General features: G+C 54.4%; 13 protein-coding genes across 13 annotated transcripts; 6 read left to right on the plus strand and 7 right to left on the minus strand.

Moving 5' to 3' along the window:
- Positions 1-380: 380 nt before the first annotated feature.
- Positions 381-3,093, minus strand: N7510_011730 (exocyst subunit SEC10; the record flags this gene model as incomplete). The annotated part of the gene is made up of 2 exons (XM_056983654.1): positions 381-857; positions 925-3,093. 2 exons carry the CDS (start codon positions 3,091-3,093, stop codon positions 381-383), a joined length of 2,646 nt encoding a protein of 881 aa, XP_056829148.1.
- A 591-nt stretch (positions 3,094-3,684) lies between these two features.
- Positions 3,685-4,805, plus strand: N7510_011731 (ditrans,polycis-polyprenyl diphosphate synthase; the record flags this gene model as incomplete). The annotated part of the gene is made up of 2 exons (XM_056983655.1): positions 3,685-4,177; positions 4,249-4,805. 2 exons carry the CDS (start codon positions 3,685-3,687, stop codon positions 4,803-4,805), a joined length of 1,050 nt encoding a protein of 349 aa, XP_056829149.1.
- A 355-nt stretch (positions 4,806-5,160) lies between these two features.
- N7510_011732 (uncharacterized protein) lies at positions 5,161-6,014 on the minus strand (the record flags this gene model as incomplete). The annotated part of the gene is made up of 2 exons (XM_056983656.1): positions 5,161-5,827; positions 5,890-6,014. The coding sequence occupies 2 exons, from the start codon at positions 6,012-6,014 to the stop codon at positions 5,161-5,163; spliced, it is 792 nt and encodes a 263-aa protein (XP_056829150.1).
- Positions 6,015-6,320: 306 nt separating this feature from the next.
- N7510_011733 (repressor protein) lies at positions 6,321-8,881 on the minus strand (the record flags this gene model as incomplete). Its single annotated transcript, XM_056983657.1, has 2 exons — positions 6,321-6,525; positions 6,636-8,881. 2 exons carry the CDS (start codon positions 8,879-8,881, stop codon positions 6,321-6,323), a joined length of 2,451 nt encoding a protein of 816 aa, XP_056829151.1.
- Positions 8,882-9,298: 417 nt separating this feature from the next.
- On the plus strand, positions 9,299-9,529 carry N7510_011734 (uncharacterized protein; the record flags this gene model as incomplete). The annotated part of the gene is made up of 1 exon (XM_056983658.1): positions 9,299-9,529. One exon carries the CDS (start codon positions 9,299-9,301, stop codon positions 9,527-9,529), a length of 231 nt encoding a protein of 76 aa, XP_056829152.1.
- A 12-nt stretch (positions 9,530-9,541) lies between these two features.
- N7510_011735 (putative C6 transcription factor) lies at positions 9,542-12,114 on the plus strand (the record flags this gene model as incomplete). Its single annotated transcript, XM_056983659.1, has 2 exons — positions 9,542-9,616; positions 9,685-12,114. 2 exons carry the CDS (start codon positions 9,542-9,544, stop codon positions 12,112-12,114), a joined length of 2,505 nt encoding a protein of 834 aa, XP_056829153.1.
- Positions 12,115-12,917: 803 nt separating this feature from the next.
- N7510_011736 (uncharacterized protein) lies at positions 12,918-14,282 on the minus strand (the record flags this gene model as incomplete). Its single annotated transcript, XM_056983660.1, has 1 exon — positions 12,918-14,282. The coding sequence occupies one exon, from the start codon at positions 14,280-14,282 to the stop codon at positions 12,918-12,920; it is 1,365 nt and encodes a 454-aa protein (XP_056829154.1).
- A 146-nt stretch (positions 14,283-14,428) lies between these two features.
- On the minus strand, positions 14,429-14,653 carry N7510_011737 (uncharacterized protein; the record flags this gene model as incomplete). The annotated part of the gene is made up of 1 exon (XM_056983661.1): positions 14,429-14,653. The coding sequence occupies one exon, from the start codon at positions 14,651-14,653 to the stop codon at positions 14,429-14,431; it is 225 nt and encodes a 74-aa protein (XP_056829155.1).
- Positions 14,654-15,098: 445 nt separating this feature from the next.
- Positions 15,099-16,879, minus strand: N7510_011738 (putative MFS transporter; the record flags this gene model as incomplete). The annotated part of the gene is made up of 8 exons (XM_056983662.1): positions 15,099-15,333; positions 15,389-15,602; positions 15,650-15,790; positions 15,843-16,141; positions 16,195-16,219; positions 16,277-16,446; positions 16,498-16,647; positions 16,698-16,879. Coding segments are annotated over 8 exons (1,416 nt in total), but the record flags the coding sequence as incomplete, so codon positions are not given.
- A 525-nt stretch (positions 16,880-17,404) lies between these two features.
- N7510_011739 (putative O-methyltransferase) lies at positions 17,405-18,773 on the plus strand (the record flags this gene model as incomplete). Its single annotated transcript, XM_056983663.1, has 5 exons — positions 17,405-17,589; positions 17,628-17,695; positions 17,748-17,762; positions 17,813-17,939; positions 17,990-18,773. The coding sequence occupies 5 exons, from the start codon at positions 17,405-17,407 to the stop codon at positions 18,771-18,773; spliced, it is 1,179 nt and encodes a 392-aa protein (XP_056829157.1).
- An 834-nt stretch (positions 18,774-19,607) lies between these two features.
- On the plus strand, positions 19,608-21,201 carry N7510_011740 (uncharacterized protein; the record flags this gene model as incomplete). The annotated part of the gene is made up of 6 exons (XM_056983664.1): positions 19,608-19,653; positions 19,709-19,734; positions 19,785-20,049; positions 20,102-20,604; positions 20,652-20,719; positions 20,775-21,201. 6 exons carry the CDS (start codon positions 19,608-19,610, stop codon positions 21,199-21,201), a joined length of 1,335 nt encoding a protein of 444 aa, XP_056829158.1.
- A 213-nt stretch (positions 21,202-21,414) lies between these two features.
- On the plus strand, positions 21,415-22,670 carry N7510_011741 (uncharacterized protein; the record flags this gene model as incomplete). Its single annotated transcript, XM_056983665.1, has 3 exons — positions 21,415-21,898; positions 21,952-22,580; positions 22,632-22,670. 3 exons carry the CDS (start codon positions 21,415-21,417, stop codon positions 22,668-22,670), a joined length of 1,152 nt encoding a protein of 383 aa, XP_056829159.1.
- A 186-nt stretch (positions 22,671-22,856) lies between these two features.
- N7510_011742 (uncharacterized protein) lies at positions 22,857-23,246 on the minus strand (the record flags this gene model as incomplete). Its single annotated transcript, XM_056983666.1, has 1 exon — positions 22,857-23,246. The coding sequence occupies one exon, from the start codon at positions 23,244-23,246 to the stop codon at positions 22,857-22,859; it is 390 nt and encodes a 129-aa protein (XP_056829160.1).
- Positions 23,247-23,394: the final 148 nt, after the last annotated feature.

The following is a 23,394-nucleotide window of genomic DNA, read 5'->3' on the forward strand; positions in this document are numbered from 1 at the left end:
CCTAACTCCTAGTGCCGCCTAATGAGGTGTCACAGCGCAGGAACCCTCACTGCGGTGTTAGGACACAGCGTAACGCGGAGACTTTTCTTCGCGCAAGGGATGAACAGGGGGCGTCGGACAGACTGTCCATCGTTTGACCTCTATGCCAGGACAGCCCTACCGCGCGAAGTGAAACCGGCAATCCGAAACCGGTCGATTCGCAAGTCGCCAATCGCTGCCAGCCACATCTGGGAGGGGCAATTAAACGTCTAGCCTAGTTGTTCATCCGATGAGCGGTCAAAGATTATTGGTTGATTAAGGAGGTCATGGCGCCTCTCTAGGACATCGTAGAAATTTCCCCCAGGTTGGTCTATAGTAGTCAATGATCGATCCCTTTGCACTCACAGCGCATTGAGCACCTGCTGCATCGCCACCGTATTCGAATCCTCCCGCCGTGACACATACGCCCGCACTTCCTGGACACTGAGTTTGGCCTCCACCTGAGCCCGAGCTCCAGTCCCAGACCCGCCGGTGGCTCCGCTGGCAGCACCCCCGCGGATGCGCTCGCGCAGGGCTTCGGTGCCGATGACAAACAGACTGCCCACTTCCAGAAGTACGTCCAGCGCACCCCCGGGCCCCCGCGGCTCGTCATCAATGTCCCAGGATTTGAGCAGATCCGCATACTGGGTCATGTCCTTGGTCACCATCAACCCGCCGGGTCCGTTCACGGCGAACCGCTTGAAGTGCTCCAGCAACAATCCACGCGTCCCCAGCGCGATTTCGGTCAGCACTTGACGGATGTTGGCCCCGCTTGCTGGCAGCGAAGTCCGCGCGATGTTGTGCAGGCGACCCAAAAAGGTGCAGATCGAAGCGCAGGTCTAGAATTGGCCACATCCTTAGTGTTCCAATCCTCAAAACCGGGGAAAAAAAAGAGGCAGAACTTACCGGCGTCTGCAGCTGTTCCAACCACGCGGCGTTATCCCCTTCCCGGGGCCGGAAGTCGTTCTTTTTCTGCCCGGAGAGCAATCGACCGACCCAGGCCAGGGTTGCATCGATGGTTTTCTGCTCGATCGAGTTGATCTTCTCTTCAATGCCCGCCGTCCTCTGGCTGGTCCGCTTCTCCATATCCCGCCGGGTGGTAATGCTCGCCGTCGCCAGTGGAAGGAGCACAGCATGAACGCACATCACCATCAGGGTGGTGATGCTGATGGTTGTCCGCACCGACGGTAGATACGCAAAATCAGGCTCTGTCTTACCCGATTCTTGGGTGGTGGCCGCTTCCAGGGCGGCGTCAAGACACACCTCCACATACCCCTCGCCCATGTTAGTCAGGAGCAAATTCAACAAGGCAGACACATCTTTGTGCGTGTCACTGTTGACGCTTAGCTCCAGCCCGCGGCCTACAGCCTCCGCCAGCCACTTCAGCATGCGCTTAGCATCACTCAAATTCGGCAGGCCATCTTCCTCGTTCAGCTTAATCTCAGCCAGTCGCGCCGTGTCGGGGACCTCTCCTATCTTAGCCAGTTGTTGGAGCATCCGGCGCTGAAAGGGTGAGATGTCGGGTGACTCCAAGCGATTGATAAATCCATCACGGGAGCTTGACAGAAGTTCTGTTTCCTGCCGAGACAGTGACGCCATGAAGGTGGTTGCCGCCTTCTTGCGGCGGGCATGAAAGGTATGGAATCTGAACAGCAGGGCATTAAACAACTCCTCCAAGGTGCGCCTCTCGCGTTCAATGTAGGATGATCCAACAAAGTATGGAACGAACAGCTCCTCCAATTGCTGATCAAGTAGCAGCGCCGTCTGGGATGAGATCGTGTCCGGGTGCTCGGTCAGTCCGTGCGCCTTCAGGTCGTCAACCAAGGTACTGATATAGCCCCGAGAGCTCTGTAAACACCGTAAAAATGCCAATGACGAGACTCCACTGGCCTTTTCCAGGACCATTTCGAGTCGTTGCTGGATCGACTGCTGGAAGACTCGTTGCAAGAACTTGCCCAGGACTTGCTCATAGTACGGGAAGGCCCGCCGAATGATGGCTGACTCTTCCTGCACCACGACCTTTACCTCGTCGATCAACGACTGCAAGCTGGACTCGACTCCGGGAAGCTCGGCGTCTGGATCGGCCAGTTTCTCCCATGATTCCGGGTCGCCGCCTACTTCCTCTGTGACCAGCTGACTGCGGTCGATGAAGAACTGGTGTTGATTGACGAAGAGGGCGATGACGCTGGCGCCACCGTTGAAATCCTGCAGCACATTTGCGCAGTCTCTCATGCCCTCGAAGTTGGCCTTGCGGTAGAAGTCATCAAACTGCTTCAGCAGGTCTTTCTCAAGAGTTTCGGAGAACTTTTCAATGATCTCCCTCGTATTCCGCCGCGGTGTGCTACCTTCGGAGTTCAGTTCCTCCGATGATGAGTCGTTGGCCGCATATCCATTGGTCGTGCCTGCATTTTCGTGCCAGCTCTGCGGGTCCAACCGCTGGCTAATTCGTAGCAGCTGTCGTGCAATGTGTGCAGATCGCACTTTGGCCTCTCCTGTGCCAGACCTCCGTAGATTCTCCAGCAGTGAAATCTCGCCCCGATTGCAGACCCCCTCCCAGCACTCGAGCAGGAAGTGCGCATCCAGGGCGCGCCGTCGTTGCCGATCGAGCTCCTCTAGTCTCTTTCCGGTTTCCACGGCCATGTTCCCGGTGCCGCCTGAGCTCTCGAGCCCCCCTCCCGAGCCGTTCAACGACGTGTCGAGCTGCTGGAAGGACTCGATTGTTTGCCGAAGCTTCCGGCCAAGGGTGGTGAGGTTTTGCGAGTGTTGCGCCTCTGCGCGGCGTACAGCGGCAGACAATTCATTCTCGCGGATCTCCAGGTCGCCTGAGAGCTCGCCCAGGCGCCGTTGGGCATGTTCGAAGGTTCGGATGAGGGGCTTCGGATCGAACGGTTGGTTGGAGGCGGCGGTGCCAGTTGCCGAGCGACGACCGGAGATGGCGCTGTCCGAAAGCGCCTCGATGAACTCTTTCACGATGAAATCGCGGCTGGAGAAGTCCTCGAGGGTGAAGCTGGGGCCCTTCGGGAAGATGCTGCGGGCGGGGTTTGAGGACGCAATGGATGCATTGTCGGGCATCATGGCGAAGGAAGTGACTTCATGGGGGCACTGCGACAGGTGTGGGGGTGTGCAGCTTCCTGGGGTTGTGGGAGGGAGTGGCAGAGGCAGAGGGAGTTGAGTGTGGTGAAGGAGGAATCTGGGGAAGCTGGAATGGGAGGTTGGTTGGTTGAGTGAGTATTGCCACGGAGGATGCGACCACGCACTGAGAGATAATAGAGGTGCATCAGTATGACAATTATCATGATCATGATCATCCTCATCAGGGGAGGAGCTGTTCAATGGGGAGATGTCTATGATCTATAGATTGTACGCTTGTAAATCTACGTCGTTCGTTAGTCAATCCTGAGAGCTGCTGGCATTGTATATATATAAAGTGTAGGCCTAGAGAGATCTGGTAAGAGAGAATAATAATCAGATCATGTGTTTTTTTTTTTGATCGGACCGAGGAGCATCCCGACATTCACTAATATTCATTTTCAGGTTATATCATTTCCTCCTAATTATTATTATTATTACCGTGTTCTTTTCTAGCCTGGGTTCACTATTCAACTTCTTTTCGCGGCCACGTCCACTTTTCCACTTGACACACCACCACCACCAAACTACCACACCATGGTCTCCAACCGCCAGATCCTGCGCGATGAGATCCGGTCGCGAGGGGCCAAGCTGAGTGCCGCCGACCGCGAAAAGCTGATCCGACCATATCTACCCGATCCCTCCGAGCTCTCAGACTCCAAAGCCAGGCCGTCGACTTCCACTTCCTACGCCTCCCGGCGACAGAAGACGCCGCGCAAGAAGCCCATCCGCACATTCCTCAAGTCGCAGCTGTACCAGCTCTCCTATGCTCTCACGCACATCATCTTCGGCCTCGTCGTGCGAGTAATCCAAGCCTACCATGCCGTCGTGGACCGCGTCTTCGCCGTCGTCTACCACCACCACCGCACCCCCGAGCTCATTCGCAAGGATGTCCGCGGACTGAAACGTCTCCCACAGCACCTGAGTGTCATACTGACCCTGCGCACGGAGGAAGATGCGCTGGCTGTCTTGATGGATGAGGTGGCCGAGTTGGCGGCTTGGAGTGCCTGCGCGGGCATTCCCCAACTAAGTGTTTATGAGAAGACCGGCACGATCTCCTAAGAGCTGTCTACCGCAAACAGAGACTAATTAGCCTAATAGGAGCCCTCAAATCCTGTATACCCGCCTTACACCAGATCATGACCACCAAACTAGCCTCATACTACGGCTCGCCGTCACAGCAACCAAGCCTACAACTCTTCGCACCCCACCACCCGGTGCATGGCAGTGCACCAAGTCCCAAATCTGACAAAGCATCCCTCACGCTCCTCCTCCTCTCCTCCACCGACGGCCGCGAGACCTTTGTTGACCTGACCAAAACCCTGGCCGAGATGTCGCAGAACGGCAAGCTATCACCCCAGGACATCACGCCCGAACTGGTCGATGCGGAGATTAGCGAGATCACGACTCAGCCATTACAATCTGACTCGGCACAGAGCAGTGCCTTGTCCTTCAACCCCGAGCCGGATCTCCTCCTGGTGTTTGGGAATTTCCTGAAACTGGACGGGTACCCACCCTGGCAGATTCGGCTGACGGAGATGTATTGCACCGGTGATCGCAGTTATGGTACGACTGGTTATGGGGAGGCGGTGGAGTATCAAGGGTTCATGCGCGGATTATGGCATTTTGCCGGCGCGCAAATGCGATTTGGCCGGTGAGGGACCAGAACGGAACGGTGTGAGATTCGGCTTCGGCATGTCAACCCTTGTTCTTATTATGTTGTCTATCAAAGGTACACTTGCATTGGGGGTATTCCAATATCAGAGATTAAACGAAAAATGATCATTACACATACTGGGGCTTGTGCTGGTTCATATCACCATAAGAAAGAAACATGAGTGGTATCAATGCGATGCTCAAAACAACTGTAGATGATATGAAAACAGATATAAAGGCAATGCAAGCGAACGGACTCCGGAAAAGCTGCGCAAACATAAAAAATCAATTAGCTTCGTAGGGTCATTGTCGTCATGAATATAAATGGGGTTGTCCGTAAAGGGATTCGCAAGGCGTCTATCCACTCATGCTGGCATGCTGCACCCCATTCGGGTTCTGGGACCATGGAGTCTGCCCAACACACTCGAGACAGCGCACGGTCTCCACGCCAGTCTCAGTCAGGCCTTCAACGGCGCAGCTGGAACAGATTTTCCGCTGAATCGTGGAACCTCCTTCATCAAAACGAGGATCGTGCATTTCCTGACCTGCACAGACGGGCGAGTCGCATTGCCGGATACAGATATAGCAGGCTCTCCGACTGCACAGGTCGCAGTCCGCATACGCATCCAGGAGCCCCCGGGTTGTTGGTTTGCGGTAACAGATGTGGCACGGGCGCAGGGACGAGGCCGATGCAGAATGGTAGGAGAGTGGGACAATGGTCTTTGGGGAGACCGGCGGAGAGTATAGATCTGTAGGTGTGCTGTAGACGTTGGGGAAGAGCAGTTTCGGCGAGTGGGATGGATAAGAGAGATCATCGAGGTGCCCCTGTTGGAATGGCTGCTGGTATGGCGGAATGGAGAGCGGCTGCACATGTCGGCGTTTGCGTGGAAGACAGCGAGGGCGACATGATGAGAGGTCACCTACTTCTGCAGTCGAAGAGTAGGAGTGTTTTGACAGGGGCAATTGGCAGCCGTTGGGGTGGTCTGGAAGATCGACTCGGTAGGAGAATGGCACGAAGGAGGTGCTATGAGAGAAGCCATGTTAGAGAAGAAGAAGATGTGAACAGTAGCAAAACAAGTCACTTACGAACAAGTCAGCGTTACTCCGTCCTCATGGTCTCTCTTGCGTTTCCTCCAGCTAATGGGGTCCGTCTGCTCAGAGGAGAGGCCAGGCATGGGGGAGGAGGGAGGGCGGTATTCGAAGCAATGCATGAGCTGGGCAGAGAAGAGAGGAAAATATATCTCGGTATGCAAATAATCTTGACGAGACTGAAAAGGAGAAAAAGAGAGAAGGAATAATGAATCCTGGGAAAACAAAAGAACCAACAAGTCACGGGTAATTCTCGGCCCCACCGCCTTGCCGTATTGGGGCGATATACTTGAAAAAGTATAGGATGGTAGGATCGGAACTGTTCTTCGCCTTTATGTTATCAACGATTTGTGATACTTTGTAGAAGACAACTATCGGATTGGAACGTTCTTTGCCTTTAGATTAACTATATATGCCCAAGTCTATCATCACATAGAATAAACGCCATCCAGACGAGCCTCGATCGTCTTCTCGTCAAACCGAAACCCTCCCTCACCTTCATAATTTCGGAGTACTTCGCGGGTCATGAGCCTTCGGGGAGCTTTTCGTCCGGTCATTAGCTCAAACTGTGCGATACCCTGTTCAATAACATTCTCCAACCCGTCCGACAAGACCCAGGGTCGCCCGGTCTCACTGCGAAACCGGCGCATCTGTCGGAGCAGTGGCGTGTCCAGAGGCTTGTAGGATAGCTGTGAGAAACGTTAGCGAGGATGATCGAATCAACGTGTAGAAGCAACACTCACCTCGAGAACAACTCCCCCGTCGGACTTCCGAGCCACTGCATCGGCATCTCGAAGTTCGCGGGGGGTTCGTCGCGGTCAGGGTCGGCCGGCACGCAGGAGGCGATCAAGCTGGGCGGAAGAGCGTCGGGGGGCCAGTCGTCCTGAGTGGATCGAAGCACCCGCACGACCTCGGTCGAGTCCACCTGGGACGAAGCCCACGAGTTGAAGTGTCTCGCCACTTCCTCTCCCCGGGACTGCGTTCGATTGTAGATGAAGATCTTACGACAGCCTAACCTCAGCAGGGCGTATGTGGCGGCTCTGGCCATGCCGCCAGCACCAATCACCAGGCCCGTCGTCTTGGGCGCACTGATAGCGTTGCGCGGAGAAAGGTGGCGGGTGATGCAGGTCATGATGCCCACCCAGTCTGTATTCTCGCCAAAAAACCCTAAGGGGCGGCCTGCCTGACCGCGTCGACTCGCCTGTTCCTGCAAGGGAAACATGCTGCCATTTGGAGCCGCTCGCAAGGGCATGATCGTGTTGATCGCTCCGATCGCTTCGGCATGCCGACTTTTGGATGCCAGCTTCTGGTATACTTCCACACGCCACGGCTGAACGACGCTGGCGCCACCGAAGTTCGGGTCTCGGCCCAACCGGTCCACGACCGCGAGTGAGGGCGAGTCTGGGATGCTGTACTTGTGGCTCAAGCCACAGTATTGGATCGCCGCGTTATGCATCGCGGGTGATACGCTATAAGCTACGTCTTTGCCAAGGATGTAGAACTTGAGCGGGTCCAGCATGTAGCTCTGGCAGAGCGCACGCATGATATCGGCCGACGTGAGCTGCGGATCACACTGATTTTCTTTTTCTTCTAACCGAATGATGGCTGGGTGTTTGACGGCGGTCAATATGGGGTTGAATATCTGAGAGGTCCGTCCTAGAGGACCGATATTGTAGGCGATCAGCGGTGGATGCCTTCCTGGGAGTCTCCCAATCCTTCTGGTAAATTGGGCGACAGCTGCATTCTCCTCGCGTTGCACTGCTACCCGGAGGAGACGCACCAGCTGGCAGCCGAGCTTCTCGGCGTCCTGATAAAAGGCAACGCAGCCCTCGTCTTCCCATGTGATGGGTGCAGATGCTTCAAAGATGTGTTGGCCGATGATCTTCGTTTTTCCCCGACTGCGAACAATCTGGGCCAGCTGAGACTGGTCCTGACCCAGGTGCACAACCAAATATTCGACGCCTAAGCGGAGACCATGCTCCAGAATGTCAAAATAAGACCGAGAGGCCTGTGCAGGGGACTGATCACGGGCTTCAGCGGCCAAAGCGGCCGTGTCGATCGAAAGAATCACTGGCGTTCGGGCATTTCGGCGAAGCACTGATACCTGCTCGCTGACGGTGGCCACCATTTGTGGACTCCAGCGGTCGACGCAGAGCTCGATGGCATCTCCACCAGATCCAAGCTCGGGGAGATTGACCACGTCTGCTATCAGATCGGAAGATCGCACAAAGATGGCGTGAGTGAAGGAACGAAGCTCCGGTGGTGTCTCGAGCAGAACAAAGGGCGAGTCATAGCTGGAATGATTCACAATGGCACCGGTAATGAAGCTTACAAAGCGTGTGAAATCCTCTTTCACCTCTTGTAGTTTGAACGAGTAGTCGCCAGACCGACGATCCGGGCTGCCGTCGTCAGACACAACGACGGTCCGATCTTCACAATTGTAGAATTCATAATTCGAACAGGCCCGGTGTGATGCATCACCATCGCGCAGGAGCCGCACGGCTTCATCATCCAGCCCCAGCAATTGCTGGATGCGGTTGATGTCGCGGATTAGATGAACCACTGGGTTCTTTTTGCAGTATTGCCTGAGGTGATCCTGAACCGGCCGAGTAAGGCTCCCCAGTCCTAGCTCAATGATGCAATGTTTCTGGTTGTTGTCAAGCATCATCTTCAGCACTTCGATATCGCGCCGCTGGAACTTCTGGCTGCCATGGGACTTGAGATATTCCTTTCGTGTTACCCCGGTGGTTTCCTGGAAGTAGTAATCCGCCGTGATGAATTTTCGCTTCAAAGCGGTGGCCGCGACGAAGCCCAGCGAGCGTTTACCGCACCCTCGAATGCCGACCAGAACCAGCGAGGCGTCGGGTGGCATCTCCGGACGATGCATGGTGTGCGGAGTGGATTCGCGACTCGGAGCGGCACTGGCATTGGGGGAGGAGGAGTGGGAGCCGACCCCGTTGGACTGTAAAGGAGGTTTCCAATCGCGCATTGTGACGAACAAGAGGTGCTAGGTTATGTTGATTGCTCGAGCGCCATGATCAGATGCATTCGGAAGGCAAGGCAGGGAGGGAGAAAGCCAGTTGGGATTTGAAGGACGGAGACGATGAGTAGGCGCTCGCTTTCACATATCCTCGGGGAAAGCTTCACTGTGAGGCAAGAGTAGTAAGGTCGGCCTCGCGTGGAAGAAGCCCGTTGCGATGTCACGTCCCCGGACGGATGAAGGACGTGGGTCTGCGGCGGTGCTGTGATTCGCGCGGCAAAAGACTTAACCCGGAGTCGTGGACCGTAATGGATCATGTCATAGTGAATGATGATGCTGATGAGGATGATAATGATGGTTCAAGCGAGCGATGCATAGTTTGTCGTTGGAGTAGATACGTCCATTGGGTATAGGTACCAAGTCCATATGTATAGCGAAGACGAAGAAAGTAGTGGAGAGCCATCGGTGTCACGGTGGAGCCGTGGAGCTCTCGCATCTCCTCCGAGCCGACTTGACTCCCGATTTCCTTGCCCGTCCCCGTGGGAACTTACATATCGGCTCTGCGGCGCGGGAGCTCCATCTACAATCATTCTGGTCGCCCCTGTCCCCTCACCTCCCACATCTATCTGTCGCTCCATGCGATGCTCCTGGCCGTAGCCTTCCATCTTCATGGATGAGGACCCCGACAAAGTCCCTCGACGCAAGAGGGTATCAAGAGCATGCGACCGGTGTCGCAGTAAGAAGGTGAGCCGCGAGTCTCGGGGGCGCGTATCCAAAGCGCCGATCGCTGATAACGTTTGAAACGGTCGCAGGACAAATGTGATGGCGTTCGTCCCACCTGTTCCGCCTGCCAGGCATCGGGCCAGACCTGCTCATATGACCCCCATGCGAAGAAACGGGGATTGCCCGAGGGCTACGTTCGAGGCTTGGAAAAGCTGTGGGCGCTGGCACTGTGCAATATCGAGGGCTTCGAAGACACCATGCTGTCTATGCTGGGCACCACGCCGGATTCCGCCAATCGCCGAGGACAGCTGATGTCGGTGTGGACGGATGGCGGTGCCTCCGACAGCTTGCATGAATCGTGGAAGACCAGCGGCTTGTACGGGGAGCTGGAGAAGATGCTGTCCAGCTCAGAGGCACCTCGGGTGCCGCTCGCGGGGAAGCGATCGCGCAATCAACAGGACGACGACGGCAAATGGGGATTCCGCGTTGCGAGAGGTTCAACTCCGCTAGGCCCCGAAGCTCCGCGCGTGCTGGAGCCATCGAGCCGCATGTCTCCCGGTGCTAAGAGAGCCCGTCTGGGCTCAAATGGCCGGGGGGTCGCGCATTCAACAAGCAGCAGCCTTCACACGTTGCAACTGCCGCCTCAAACCTCACATCTCCTAGATATCTATTTCGCCACCACTCACTCATGGTTCCCTATTGTCGCCAAACATAACATCCTCCGCGCCTCCTACCTCTACGCCAACGCCCCCTTCTCTGTCGCGACATCCTCTCCCGGGTCCGGGGACCACGCTGCCTTGTGGGCCATTCTGAGCTACACCATTACCCAATCGCAAACCAACTCACAGATCAGTCCTACTGGAGTCCTCTCGCTCGTGAAGGAATACTATGCCGTTGCCCGAAACCTTATACCATCGGAGGGGGAACGCTACGAGCTAGGGCATATTCAGGCATTGTTGCTCCTGACTCTGGTAAATATGGGTCTCGAGGATTGGAACCCCGCTTGGCTTCTTTGTGGTCAAGCGCACCATATAGCCGTCGCTTTGGGGTTGGGTGCCTTTTCGGACACTCAGCGGTCTGACGAATGGAAACAGGGCAAGGCAGTCTTCTTGGGATGCTTTGTTGTCGATTCGTTGCTCTCTTTTCGCCTATCTCGGAGTCCCTGCATGCGTTCGAGAGACCTGGGAGCGGTTGGTCTCTTAGAAGAGGATGGATTGGAGGAATGGAATTCTTGGTCGGATCTCACCGGCCCTGCCCAGGGCAAGAACCCACCGCACCGAGGACCACTGCTGGCTCTAAGCTGCTTTAATCGCCTAGTCGAACTGGCTAGCGTTCTGAATGATGCCCGAAGCAGCGCTACTACTGGCCCGGAAGCGGCCGCGCTCGCGCAACAGCTGGTGGTGGATTTGAAGCAGTGGGATGACTGTTTGCCCCTGGGGTGCCGGCTGATTGGACCGGAGAGTATCTATCCAGAGCGGCACTCGGCTCTGCTTCCTCATCAGAGCTATCTCGGCCTCGCCTACCTGGCCACCCTCCTTTGGCTCTACTTGCGCATTGCCCAACAAGAACAGGGCCTGCATCGACCTCAGCGACCGGCTGTAGAAGGAGCGAAGAAACTCTTATATCGGGTGCTGCCCATATTGTCGCAACATTTGGAGAATTTCCCCATGTGTGGTCTTCCTCCGCTCTTCGAGTTCAGCCTGCACACGATTACTACGGAAGCGCTCACCTGTCACAATACGATCGAGTCAGACACTTTTCCCTTTACCCGATGGGCAGATGCACTGCATCAAAAGATGGCCGAGCTCAGTCCAATGTGGCCAGTCTACAACTCATTGGTTTCCACCATAGAACGGTGGCAGCAGTCCAACGAACTTCGCGAGCCCGTATCATCCGGATCTCAAGCAACCATCGGTCATATTCCTCGGGTCGCGCCTCCCAGCCAGCCACCGGCTACCGATGCCCCTATGCACCCTCCAAGTGCTGTTCGTGGTGGCCTCGGTTCGATGGGCAAGAGAGTATATGGCTCGTCAGTAATGGGCATCAGCATTCCGGTGGATAGACAGTACATGACCCCGAAGGACTCCATGATGGATATTTTGCCAGACAAGATACCACCGCGCAGTGGCCCAGACACGATGTTTCCACAAGGCAGCGCTCACCCGCAGCCGCCAACCCCGGACTCGACCTCGAACGCGATGATGGCTGGTAATATTCCACCTAGCGAGGGAATGGGTTTCAACCCATCCAGCACGGACTACAATGGTGACATGGATGCCATCTTCAAGGACCTGGCATATCTAGACACCACCGAGTGGGCTACCAGCCGCGAGGCGGGATTGAAAGACTTTGGATTCTTGGACGACAGCACCTTTCAGGCATTCTGTCATGATCCGGATCGTCTGGCTGGATCCCAACCTTTGGTCCATCCGCCATCTATTGCGGATATGTGGCCACCACCGCGCTTCTTCCCAGAGAGCTTCCAAGACGTTCCGGACGAGACAATGGGTGGCGGTTGAGTACTGCTATACTGGTCACGGTGCTCTTTGATTGAGCGCAGGCCTTTCGAAACATGTCTATCAATCATCGCCCACTGTTAAACTGGCTAGCATCTGTGCCTGTTTCTAGATAGCTAAGGCTTCGGGCGTTGGTCTAAGGGCCTTTCGTGGTGGTGATGTAACCAATCATTGGCCGCGGGTCGAGACAAAGCCAGCATTAAAAAACCGTCTGGCCCTCACAAAACGGAGTATAGGGCCTTGCCCTTGATGTCTCTATTCCAAGTGGCGACCTCACGGATCTGCTACCTTTAAGTTAAGCAGAACCGGGTTTATCTCATGAAATGACGAGGTGGTGCATGGTCTCCCAACCAGAAGATCGAAGAATCTAACTCAAGTGTTGCACTTTGATCTTCACACGTTTACGACGCAAATGCCTGAGGAGCGGGACCAAATTCGTTCGTGAATGGATCCATGCCTGTGCGAAACAAGTTTATTAGTAAAAATAAATAGCAAGATATATATATATATATATATTTTATTTAATAAGAAAAGTTGTTATCCAGAGAGTATCAGTAGCGCTCCAAGAAAACGAGGAAGGCAATATCAACCTTGAAAGTAAATCGGTGGTATACACAGCAAACAGGACAGAGAAAAAGAGACTCCCCAAAAACGCCGTTGTCCGATAAACCGTCCATCCTGAACAGGCAGACATACCCTCCTCACTTTGAGACCCAAAGAAAATTGTGGTATAGTATGTACAGGGGGCCCAACGCATGGGGGGTGTGCGAAGGAAACAAAATAAAGAAATTAAATAAGGGAAAGGCTCAGTTGAAGATGTATTCCACCTGTGGACAAGACGACTGAAAAAGGTCCAGTAGCTTTTGGACTCGGGTCTTCATCCACCCAGACTGCGTACCATTAGTAGGTACACCTAGCAGTGTCGTAGAGGCGTGCTTGCAGCCTTCGCTGGCTCTGAAAGACCATTGCAAACAGTCTGAATCGTGGCTGCAGGCCTCATGGCAGGCTTCTGTGGATGAGACGGAATCAATCTTCACGCTAGATAGGTTGTCCCAGTCGCTTCGCTCGGAGAGGCTCGCATTATGGATATGTTTTCGGAAGACGTCTGCGTGTAGGAGGAGTGCGTTTTTGCCCGAGGAAAACCATTCACGATCAAAGCGCCACATCTCCTCTATATCTGTCGGGCTCATGTGATGATATGATATAGCCGGGTAACACCATGGCTGACGGCCGTAGCCCTCAGAGAAATGGTCTAACTCAGAAGGTCTGAGTGTCAACATCATGGGCCACGCCCATGTCAAGGATACTCGGACTTGGCGGAGTGCCCGAGCCAGCGCGCAGTCGCCGGCCCACTCCTCTGCCATAATTTTGTCCATCTCCTCTCCTGCACGGGCACGATAGCTGCTTAGGCGCTGCATCGTGCGGGCAGAGAGGATGATGCCGCCCCCGCCATATGCAAAGAGCTCGTTTCCAATCTGCATAGGGCTCCCTATGTAGTATGGCTCGGTGTGATCAAGATGTGCCAGCCAGTTCACGAGGTTGGGCCACGTCAAATAGGTATCAGCCTCTGCGAAGACGTACCATTTGGCGTCGGGTTTGAGTTCCAGGGCAGAATCGATCATGGGTAAGAATTTCCACTTGTCTAGCTTCCATCCGGGGTTGTTGGTCTTGCCTAACGGGCCGTTCGTGTCGTCTCCCCACTCCTTGTCCGTCAAGCCGTCTCGGCCAACCTCCTGGAGACGCCGATATAGATCAAACTCGGGCTCTTTCCCCATAGTGGTCTTGCTGACGTTTTTCAAGATATCATGGACTTGGACACCGTTGATTGTCTCTTCGTAGTCGGAGAAGATGGCAAAATGTGGCACGCACTGGAGGGTTGTTCGCAAGTGCACGGGGATCCTTTGCTGGGACTCGGTGGCCCCCGTTTTCACGACGACAAAGACGTCATCCATGTCGCGTGGCTGGCGACCACACGGGTCTGTCGCCGTTAACGAATCCATATCGTCACTCTGTACTGTCAAGGTGTTCTGGTTACTGGACTTTTGTGTCCAGCTCCCCAAGCCTTTCCCGCTAACTGGTCGGGTTTCAGGGGATTGCGACAGGTAGTAGAGCAGGCATAGGGCCAGGAGTGGAGAGGCAATGAGGAGCCATCGCCGCGAAGTACTGAACATGGTCACCATGAGGCGTTTGATGTTGGATTTAGCGAGAGAAAGAGAGGAGGCTCTTTGAAGCCATGAAGGAGAGAATAAGAGAAAAAAAAAGAAGACAAGAGTGAATGGATTAGGGAAGAGCGTAAGGATGGACAAGAAAAAAAGGGTCAGGACGATCTGGTGTCGGAGTCAGTGGAGCGCGCTGCGAATGCGACACTCCGTACGTCAGGGAAGCGACCCATGGGATCAGAAGGACGGGGCAGGGACATATTCACAGAAGCAGAGCAGCCCCATGTTTGATAGGCGGTGCTGGCGTGTTCATTGGAGACCACGCGGGCGAACGGCCAACGAGATGTCACCATCGCCGCAAATGGCCCACATCGTAGCGTCATCGGCTACAGGTGTCGGCCCAGGGAGAGGAAAGGATCGCCGGAAGCCAGTGGGGTTCGGTTCGTCAGTTCTGCTTTAGTGAGTTAGGGGATCGCGATGGATCTCAGGGGTTGCTGGCTAGGCAGAAGCGGATGTTTTCTTCTAAGTGTTCGTGACGGAAAAGACTGGTGGTGGCATCATGATGATTCAGGAACCGGAAGAAGTGGAAAGACGAGGGTACAGTCACATACAAGCGAAGGCCGACCCATGGATGGGGGCGGGCCGAAATGGCGATTGATGCCTGAGAGGCAAGGCATACATAGGCACGTGATGTACTCTATCCCAATGTGGTAGATTTTAGTACAGAGAGTAGTATATATTGTCAAGACGCGTTAGGTGTATGTAGAGTCCCGCCCCGCATCACTTTGTTCATCCATCATGTCGGTGGGTGTCCAGCCCTCACACACTCCCACTCGGCTGCCGCGATCGCCTCCACAGCAGCACCGGCGTAATAGTCAAGACAATCGCCACACAGACCACTATGGCCTGGATGCCAAACACGAGTCCCAGGCCATTGCGTGCAATCCAGGCTGGCTGGAAGTATCCGACTGCGAACCCGCCACAGGTGCGCCACATATTCAGTATGGCCGACACGCAGGTCGCCTGGCCCGGGTATTTCTCCAGCGCATACGCCGAGATGGCCCTAATCACCAATGTCAGAAGGAAACAGAGTCCCAGCATGGTCGAGCTAGACTTACACAATAGAAGCCACCATGCCGATATTCACCATGATCCAACCAAAGGCGATCCCGATCCAGTGCTTGTGGAAATTCATGGTCAGACCGTACGTGAGCAGACCCGCTGCCATGCTGCCAATGGGGATCCAAACCCCGTGGAGCCGGTATTCGGTCCTCCAGTGTGTGCGGTGGTGGTTGTAGATCCACTTGTTGAAGAAGAATCCAAAGACCCAGCCTGAGACTGTTAGCGAGAGACATGACCCACAAATCAAAAGGACATACCACACAGGGCACCGATAACACCGGCAAAGCGCATGGACGATGCCTGGATAGTGTCGAAGAGGTAAGGGGGGCTGTGCAGGAAGGTGTCGATGGTGGTCGTGATACCGATTGGCCAAGTAAATGTGACCAGAATCGCGAGCCCTGCACATAGATGAGCCTCCATGATGCCTTATCATAGTAGATTGTGGCTTACCTGTCATGAGCAGCGGGAACTTGAAGACATAGATCACGACCATGCGGCACCAGTGCCACAGAGTCGCCCTCTTCGGGAGCTGAGTGTTGCCAATACCAAAGCACAGCGCAACTCGCGAAGGAGTCGGTCCTGGTCGGTGTGGCGTATAATACGTCTCACGGCCGAACAGGAGGACAGCAATCGTCGATGCACCATAGATGGCCGTCAAGACACCAAAGGAAATGCGCCAGTCCGTGCCAGCCCCGATATATCCGGCGATGGCAGGCCCAAGGAACGGACCGACCAGGAATGTAGTGCCCCTGGTTCTCCTGTTAGCAGCCATCCTATACTCGGTACAGCACCCAAGTCATACCAGATGTTGATCATACGCGGCCATTCTATACGCCAAGACAGTTAGCACCGAATTCTCAGGGTAGATAGAGAAAGAAACCCACCAGCTGGACTGTACATGTCATGAATGATAGGGAGACCGATCACCTGCGGCACAGTACCGAACAGACCCTGAAGAGAGCGAAAGACCGTGAAAGTTGAGTAGTTCGTAGAGAGAGTGGCGCCCAGGACCATGAACATCGTCAGCACCTGTGGCCACAACCACATAGGCAGGCTGGAATGACAATCAGTATATTGTGTTCAATAACGGCAGGTCTGTACTAACCGACCATAGGCTTCGATGAGCGGAACAACAAAGATTCCACCGAAACCCTGCAACAGAATACCATAGTTCATACTCGTTGCCGAATGCGTGATGGAGATATTCCAATCCATGGCCTGCTGGGAGATCAGGGTAGAACCCCAGACCATTGCGCTGCCGACATGAGTATCTTGACACTAGTTGGAAGGAGAGACAAGACATACCCGTCCGCCAACAGCGAGCTGGACATGAGCGACATAAAGAGTAGAGTCTTGCGCGCATTGCTCCAGTTCTTGGGGTTCTGGGGGTCATTGGACTCGGAGGACTTGAACTGCGACTCGACCGAGCGAGACTGGCTGGCCGTTTCGCCCATCTCCAGATTACCCATCGGTGAGGACTTCTCCATGCTGTACAAGCTGTGACACAAGAAATAAGGAAAGAAAGAGCGATGTCCAACTGTGTTGGAAACAGGTCGGACCAGGGGTTTTATGCACGAAGACCGTCAAACACATGGCAGGAAAATTCTCTCGCGTGGCTTGGGTCGTGCAAAAGCGAAAAAAGGACAGAGAGAATGGTTCTGGAACGGGGTTCGTGTTCTCGGGTGATGTATCACCCCCCTTTTTAGGGTTAAGTGTTCCACTGGAAACGAACTCATCCCATCTCAGATCCTCTCCCCGGGGCCCCACCGGGCGATGTGATGGCCCAATCCATGGTAGTTGACTCGGCGTTTAGCCCCGAACAGCTAGGGCCTGCGATAGCCCGCGGCACTAGTGCATCAGATGTGTATGCTCTATTTCTACATGCCCAGGAATTTGGCATTGCTCGCCAGGAATCTATGACTTAAAGAACCCCCTCTCTGGGCGCTGTGTAGATTCATTAACTTACACCAAGCCGTCTCTCCTCTTTTTTTTTTGGACTGATTCCCTGTGCCATGGCTTTCCTTCAGCGATTGGCCCAGCGGCTGGGTCTCTCCAGAGAGTCCAGCCCGGTCGTTCCCCCGGGCGCAGCCCTGGCGGCGACTGTCACCGTGGTTAGTCTCTTTTTTGTTTCAGACCAGCATGAACAGGTGATTGAGAGAAGACACAGCCAGCATCACTGGGTTTCGTACCAGTCGCGGTGCATTTTAACATGTTCCGCGAGCTGGTGCATCACAGCCCCGCGACCGCAGACGAAGTGGCCGCGGCCTGCAACCAGGCCCGATCCAAAAACGAGGCTCAGCTCGGTAGGTTGACTGGTCCCTCTGGAGTCTGGGCACAGACTGACCGGACGCATAGGTACCAGGTTAGCCGGTAGGTGGGCTTCTGTTTGCATGTTAGGTGTATATTCACTCGTTCTATAGCCGATACGCTCTACATCATGGCTGGGCTGGGCCTGGTGGATCGGGTGGATGAGGATTGTTTTGCTGCTAACGCCATCACAAAACACATGGATAATATGCCTTCTGCGGAGCATGGGGCCTTGCATTTGTGAGTGAGCCTGACCGTAAAAAAGGAGAAGTGCTGACGGCAACCCCTAGCACGACTGAGGGGTTGATGGCTGGGGCATTCCTGATGAAGAAGCTCGAAGATACTAACTTCGAGTATCCCTTTGCCGATGCCGATGGTCCCCTGCAATACGCCTACCGGCTGATGGGCAAAGATGATTTGGCCCAGGAACATACATACTCGATCATGGAGAAGATCGGCCGCATGGACAGCTTCAACGAATTCATGGTGGGTAAGTTCCTCAAGTTTGGTACCATGCCCCAGCGCGTCAAGTCGTTCGGGTATGATCTAGACGCCGCTCTGGCCGGGGACCCCGACGCAGTGGCCATGGTCGACATCGGGGGTGGGCGGGGGGAATTGTTACTCGAGGTCCAGGCGGCGTATCCCCACCTGAGATCGGAAAGTCTGGTGGTGCAGGAGTTCAACGCCGAAATCGACAATGTGCCGGGAGTGCGTCTGATGGAGTGGAACTACAAGGAACCGGGCGAGCAGCCTATCAAAGGTGCGCGGGTCTACTCTCTTCAGCATATTGTCCATAATCTGCCGGACCTGGATGCTGCAGCCCTGCTGCAGAAGATCTCGCGTGCCATGGGACCGGAATCACGGCTGCTGATACATGAGTACGCCAAGAACATGACCTACACGTCCCTGCATGCCAACATGATTGCCCTGTATGGGGGGCGTGAGCGCAGCGCCGCCGAATGGCGCCAGTTGGCCAGCGTGGCGGGACTCGAGGTCACCTTTGAGGCGTATGCGAAGGCCGGAGAATCACTAGTGGAGATGCGGCGTGCCGACCGAGACAAAGGACTACAATAAATCAGAATTCGAGACAGTTTTAGCCTTTTTATTTTATTTTTTATTTTTTTTATTTTCACGGAAAAGATGAGAGACTCCCGAGAATTGGCGCTAGAACAGGTAATTAATTACTCTGTTGGATCTGAGAGATCTTCAGGTGATCCGCCCATGGATCACCCTCTAGTGGCCGGCTAGTGGAATGGATTGCATAGACGACACCCCTTACCTCTGCGGGAGCTGAGCCGGATCCACTCCATGACAGGGTCGACAACCCCAGTCAGTTCCAGCGATTCCGAGTCCGGTTGACGCATCCGGCGTAATCACCCTGATCGCATTCTACATCCGGGGGAACCATCGTTTGTACACATTCTTTGCTTTTTGGTGACGAGCACTCGGGTGCTTTCATTGCATACCCGACTGGGTTACGTATCGCATGGCCGGCGTGGTGCCACATGGACCCTCTTATGTCTTATGTACATACAGATCATGGTAGCAATGGATGGGTAGGTATTATTCTCGAACGCGATGAGTATCTTCCCCGACAGGGATGGCTATGGCCCACGGTTCACCCATTCCAGGTCCTCGAATGATGGCTCGAAAATCATCGCTGGGTTTGCCTGGTATCCCTTGCGACCCGTCAGCTCTCGGGCCCATCACCTCTTTGGCTCGCCGGGATATGACCTGTAAAGTGTGCATCCAGAGTTTATCGTCCTTTAACTCAGTTTTCGGACGATCCGAACCTCTCTTCTTCATGCGACTATTTGAATTGCCTCTTCGCACTGCATCGGCCATCGCCCACACTCTCTCACCTTTGTATCATTGCTTTCTTCTCGGCCCTTGCATAACTCCCACACAATGAGCAGCAGCATTCCGCGGCCAAATGAAGGCGATATTGATATTGGTGGGTTCCCTGTGGTGCAGCGCCCTGACAGGATACAGGACTAACGTCGGGATAGGGACGGGCACATTTGCTGCCTGCTGGGTAAGATGAGCCTGAAAATCAATGAGTTGCGGAATTGACATGAGCCATAGGTTCTCACGGCCATTGTCGGCGTCGCGCTGCTGTTCCGCTATGCCGTCAAGATCTGGATTCGTTGGATGATGCCACAGGTCAGCGCGCCAGAGAGGGTCTGGGGATACGAAGATGTCCTCTTTCTCATCGCCTATGGCTGCGACGTCACTCATATGAGCATGATCCAAACGTCAGCATCTTGGGGTCTAGGACGCCATTATTTCTACCTCAACGAGGAACAGAGAACACACGCGATGAAATGGGACTTTATGTCCCAACCGATCGGTATGTCTGTGGGTTGTCTCGATCTAGTCCGGCACTGACCAAAGCTCGGCAGCGGTGGCATCGGCCATGATCTCCCGGACGGGCATGATGTGGTTTTTATCGACTTGCTTCGCGGCCAGTGACAGGAGGCTCCGCGTGTCCATCATTGTCTGCGCCATCGTGCAGATTGTGGTCAACATGATCACCATTGTCCAGATCATCGTCCAGTGTGGGCCGAACCCGTATCGCCCGACTAATCGGGTGCAATATTTCCACTATATGTGGACCGCACTGCCGGCCGACGGCTCGGTGAAGTGCCAATCTCCCACCGTCCAGACAACCGTTGGCTTTGTGCAAGGAGGATTCAACTCCTTTATTGATTTCTACCTCGGCGTGCTGGCTGCCGTGGAACTCTGGCAGTTCTTCCTGCGGACTCTGCACCGGGAACCCAATGTGTCTTTCTGGTATCAGTTCCGCAAGATCAATAACACCGTCCGATCCCGCCGCATCTGGCAGACCATCACTCTCAGCGGGCCTCTGATACTGTCGGGGGCCGCCTCGATTGTCAAGACCTATGTGAGTGATCTGTAAATATTGGATGTGCAGAGTTAACAATAGTGTAGAAACTCAAGTCTCTCGGTGATCGACTCGACTTCACTTATAACATCGTGTCCTTTGTGCTCTGGGTCAAGTGAATCTCCCTTTTCTCTCTATGTTGGATTAGTGACTAACCCCCATGCTTGCAGAATTGAGAATTATAGTATCCTGCTGGCGTCGTGCGCCCCCGTGGCGCGAATCTTCCTTCGAACAATCGTCGATCAGCGCCGCACAGGCCGACCTCATGGCTACTGGTCCCGATCTCGGTCTGCGACCAAGGAAAATAACACTGATGATACCGAGTTGAAATACCGGGGCAAGGACCCGCTAGATTCATCGATGGGCGCGCACTGGGAGCAAGATGAAGAGCAGACACCGTACCCGTGGGGCTTAAACAAACGGTGTGAGAGTCGCGTGTCCAAGGCACACAACGCACCACAGCCGGCCAACGATGGCCAAGTGACGGTCAAGACGGATATTATCGTGCATATGGATGATAACCACTCGACCTCGTCGGGCGATGCTCGATTGCTCCCGCACGGCGGAGAACCGCAGCCCACCGTCGAGATGTTTTAGTGAGCTGGTCCGGAGTATATAAGGAGTACAAGTAAATACATAGTTGTTAAATCGATCAGAATTTCAGATTGATCTTCAAGTGTTCTTAGTTAGCTATTAGTGAACTAAGGTTAGGTCAATGTAGTTAACTAGCTCTAGAGATGACTAAGCCTTCTTCATTCACGGTCGGTCGCGTCTTATCCCATTATGGTTTCTCTCTCGACACCACCGATAATGGTGACCAACAGCCCCAGAGTCCAGGCCAAACGCCGGGACTCAGCCGCGTCCGAGCAAGATTTTTTTGATATTCCCGATGAATCATGTCTGGCCGTGGTCAAACGCCAACTACGCCATATCCGAACCTGGATCCTCTTCGCCGTCCTTGTCCTTTTCTTTCTCTGGAGCCGGCATGAAGGAGCACAACCACCCCCGCAGACCATTCCGCACATCAATTATAACAAGGTCGACTGGTCGCGATTTGCTTACACCCAGTATGCCACCTCCTCGACCTATCTCTGCAACGCCCTCATGGTGTTCGAGGCCCTGCATAGATATGGCAGTCGAGCAGACCGTGTGCTGTTTTACCCGGAGGATTGGGATCTGGTGGTGTCGGATGATGAGGACCGGACGAGTCAGTTGTTGATGCTGGCCAAGGAGAAGTACAACGTGCGGGTGGTACCGGTTCCGATGGAAGGGATCAAGAAGCCCGACCAGGAAGGTGTGTTGTTAAATTGCGTTTAACAAAACCCAAAGCTGACGGATCTTGATTAGGATCCCAGGAGTCATGGGATAAGAGCATCTCGAAATTCTTCGCTTTCGCCGAGACCGCATACGATCGCATCATCCAACTCGATTCTGACGTGACCCTCCTGCAAAACCTGGACGAGTTGTTTTTCTTGCCATCTGCCCCGGTCGCGATGCCCCGAGCATACTGGCTCCTGCCCGAACGGCAGCTGTCCTCGCTGCTAATCGTCCTCGAACCTTCGTTTACCGAATATTATGCTCTGAAGGATGCGGCCCTGGCCGCTGCGCATGGCCAGCTCACGCTGAACACGAACTCGAACCGTTACGATATGGAGTTGTTGAACACTCGCTATGCGGACTCGGCTTTGATACTTCCTCACCGGCAGTACGGCCTAGTCACGAACGAGTTCCGCGCCAAGGACCACAAGCACTACCTGGGCAATGACCGCGAGGAGTGGGACCCCGAACAGGCTTCAACTGAGGCAGCATTCGTCCATTTCTCTAATGACTGGAAGCCGTGGGCGATGTGGACGATGGATGAATTGGCCGATTTCCAGCCCCGCTGTAAGTTTTTCTCCGGATCACCGCAGGAGAGCGGTTGCGAAAACCGTGCTGCGTGGAAGAACCTGTACGATGATTTCCGGAAACGACGCAAGGTGAGAGTGGCTCCATTTTGAGGTGGGATTGGTGCTAATACTGGCTTCCAGGACATATGCCAGCTCCTGAGCTTCCCTGCCCATAATTGATCCGACGGGGACTGTAGTTCTAGGTGGCTTGTGTATTTGGTGTTTCGGCGTGAGGCTTGGAAATGATCTGCTGGCGGATTTTTGACCTGTATATGTATAGCATTAGACAACCTTGAACGGCCTGATGGTTGTGAATTGGCGTACCTGTGATAGTAGAATAATATTAGAACATCGGCTATCGCAGTCCTAAGTGTATCCCATCCCGCTCCGCCACCACTTCCAGACTCCACGCTCAGCCATTCGATTCCCAAACTCCTTGACGCTATCAACCTCCGACACCCCCAGTGCGAGGTCATCTGAGCCGCTGCTGGCATTGCTGCTTCCCTTGAAGTCGTTCTCAAGTACGAGCAACTCCGGCCTCGCCACCAGCTGAAAGTCTTTATATTTCAGCTTGCGCACTTCGCTCAGCCAGGCATTCACTCCGTCGCGTCCGTCTCCCTCGACGTACATGATGCCGGGACAGCCGCCGTAGCGAAGGAGCACGGAGCATTTGTGAGCGTCAGCGGCGCGTTTGAGCGCAGCGACTTTCTTGCGTGAGGTTATGTGGTGCGTGCGGATCAGGGCATTGTAGCGCATCGTCTTGGTGAGGGAGGGTTGAAGTGGGTGGGAGGTCGTTGGTACTTGGCGGTGGACAGAACAGTTACTGAATATGGACATATTACTAACGAACATCAGTCCCATGTGTCGACTAATACTGAATCTAATGTGGTCTGGCTCAATTATT

The sequence above is a fragment of the Penicillium lagena genome (assembly GCF_028827675.1).
Source record: "Penicillium lagena strain IBT 129212 chromosome Unknown utg000008l_segment0_segment0, whole genome shotgun sequence".
Classification (NCBI taxonomy): domain Eukaryota; kingdom Fungi; phylum Ascomycota; class Eurotiomycetes; order Eurotiales; family Aspergillaceae; genus Penicillium; species Penicillium lagena.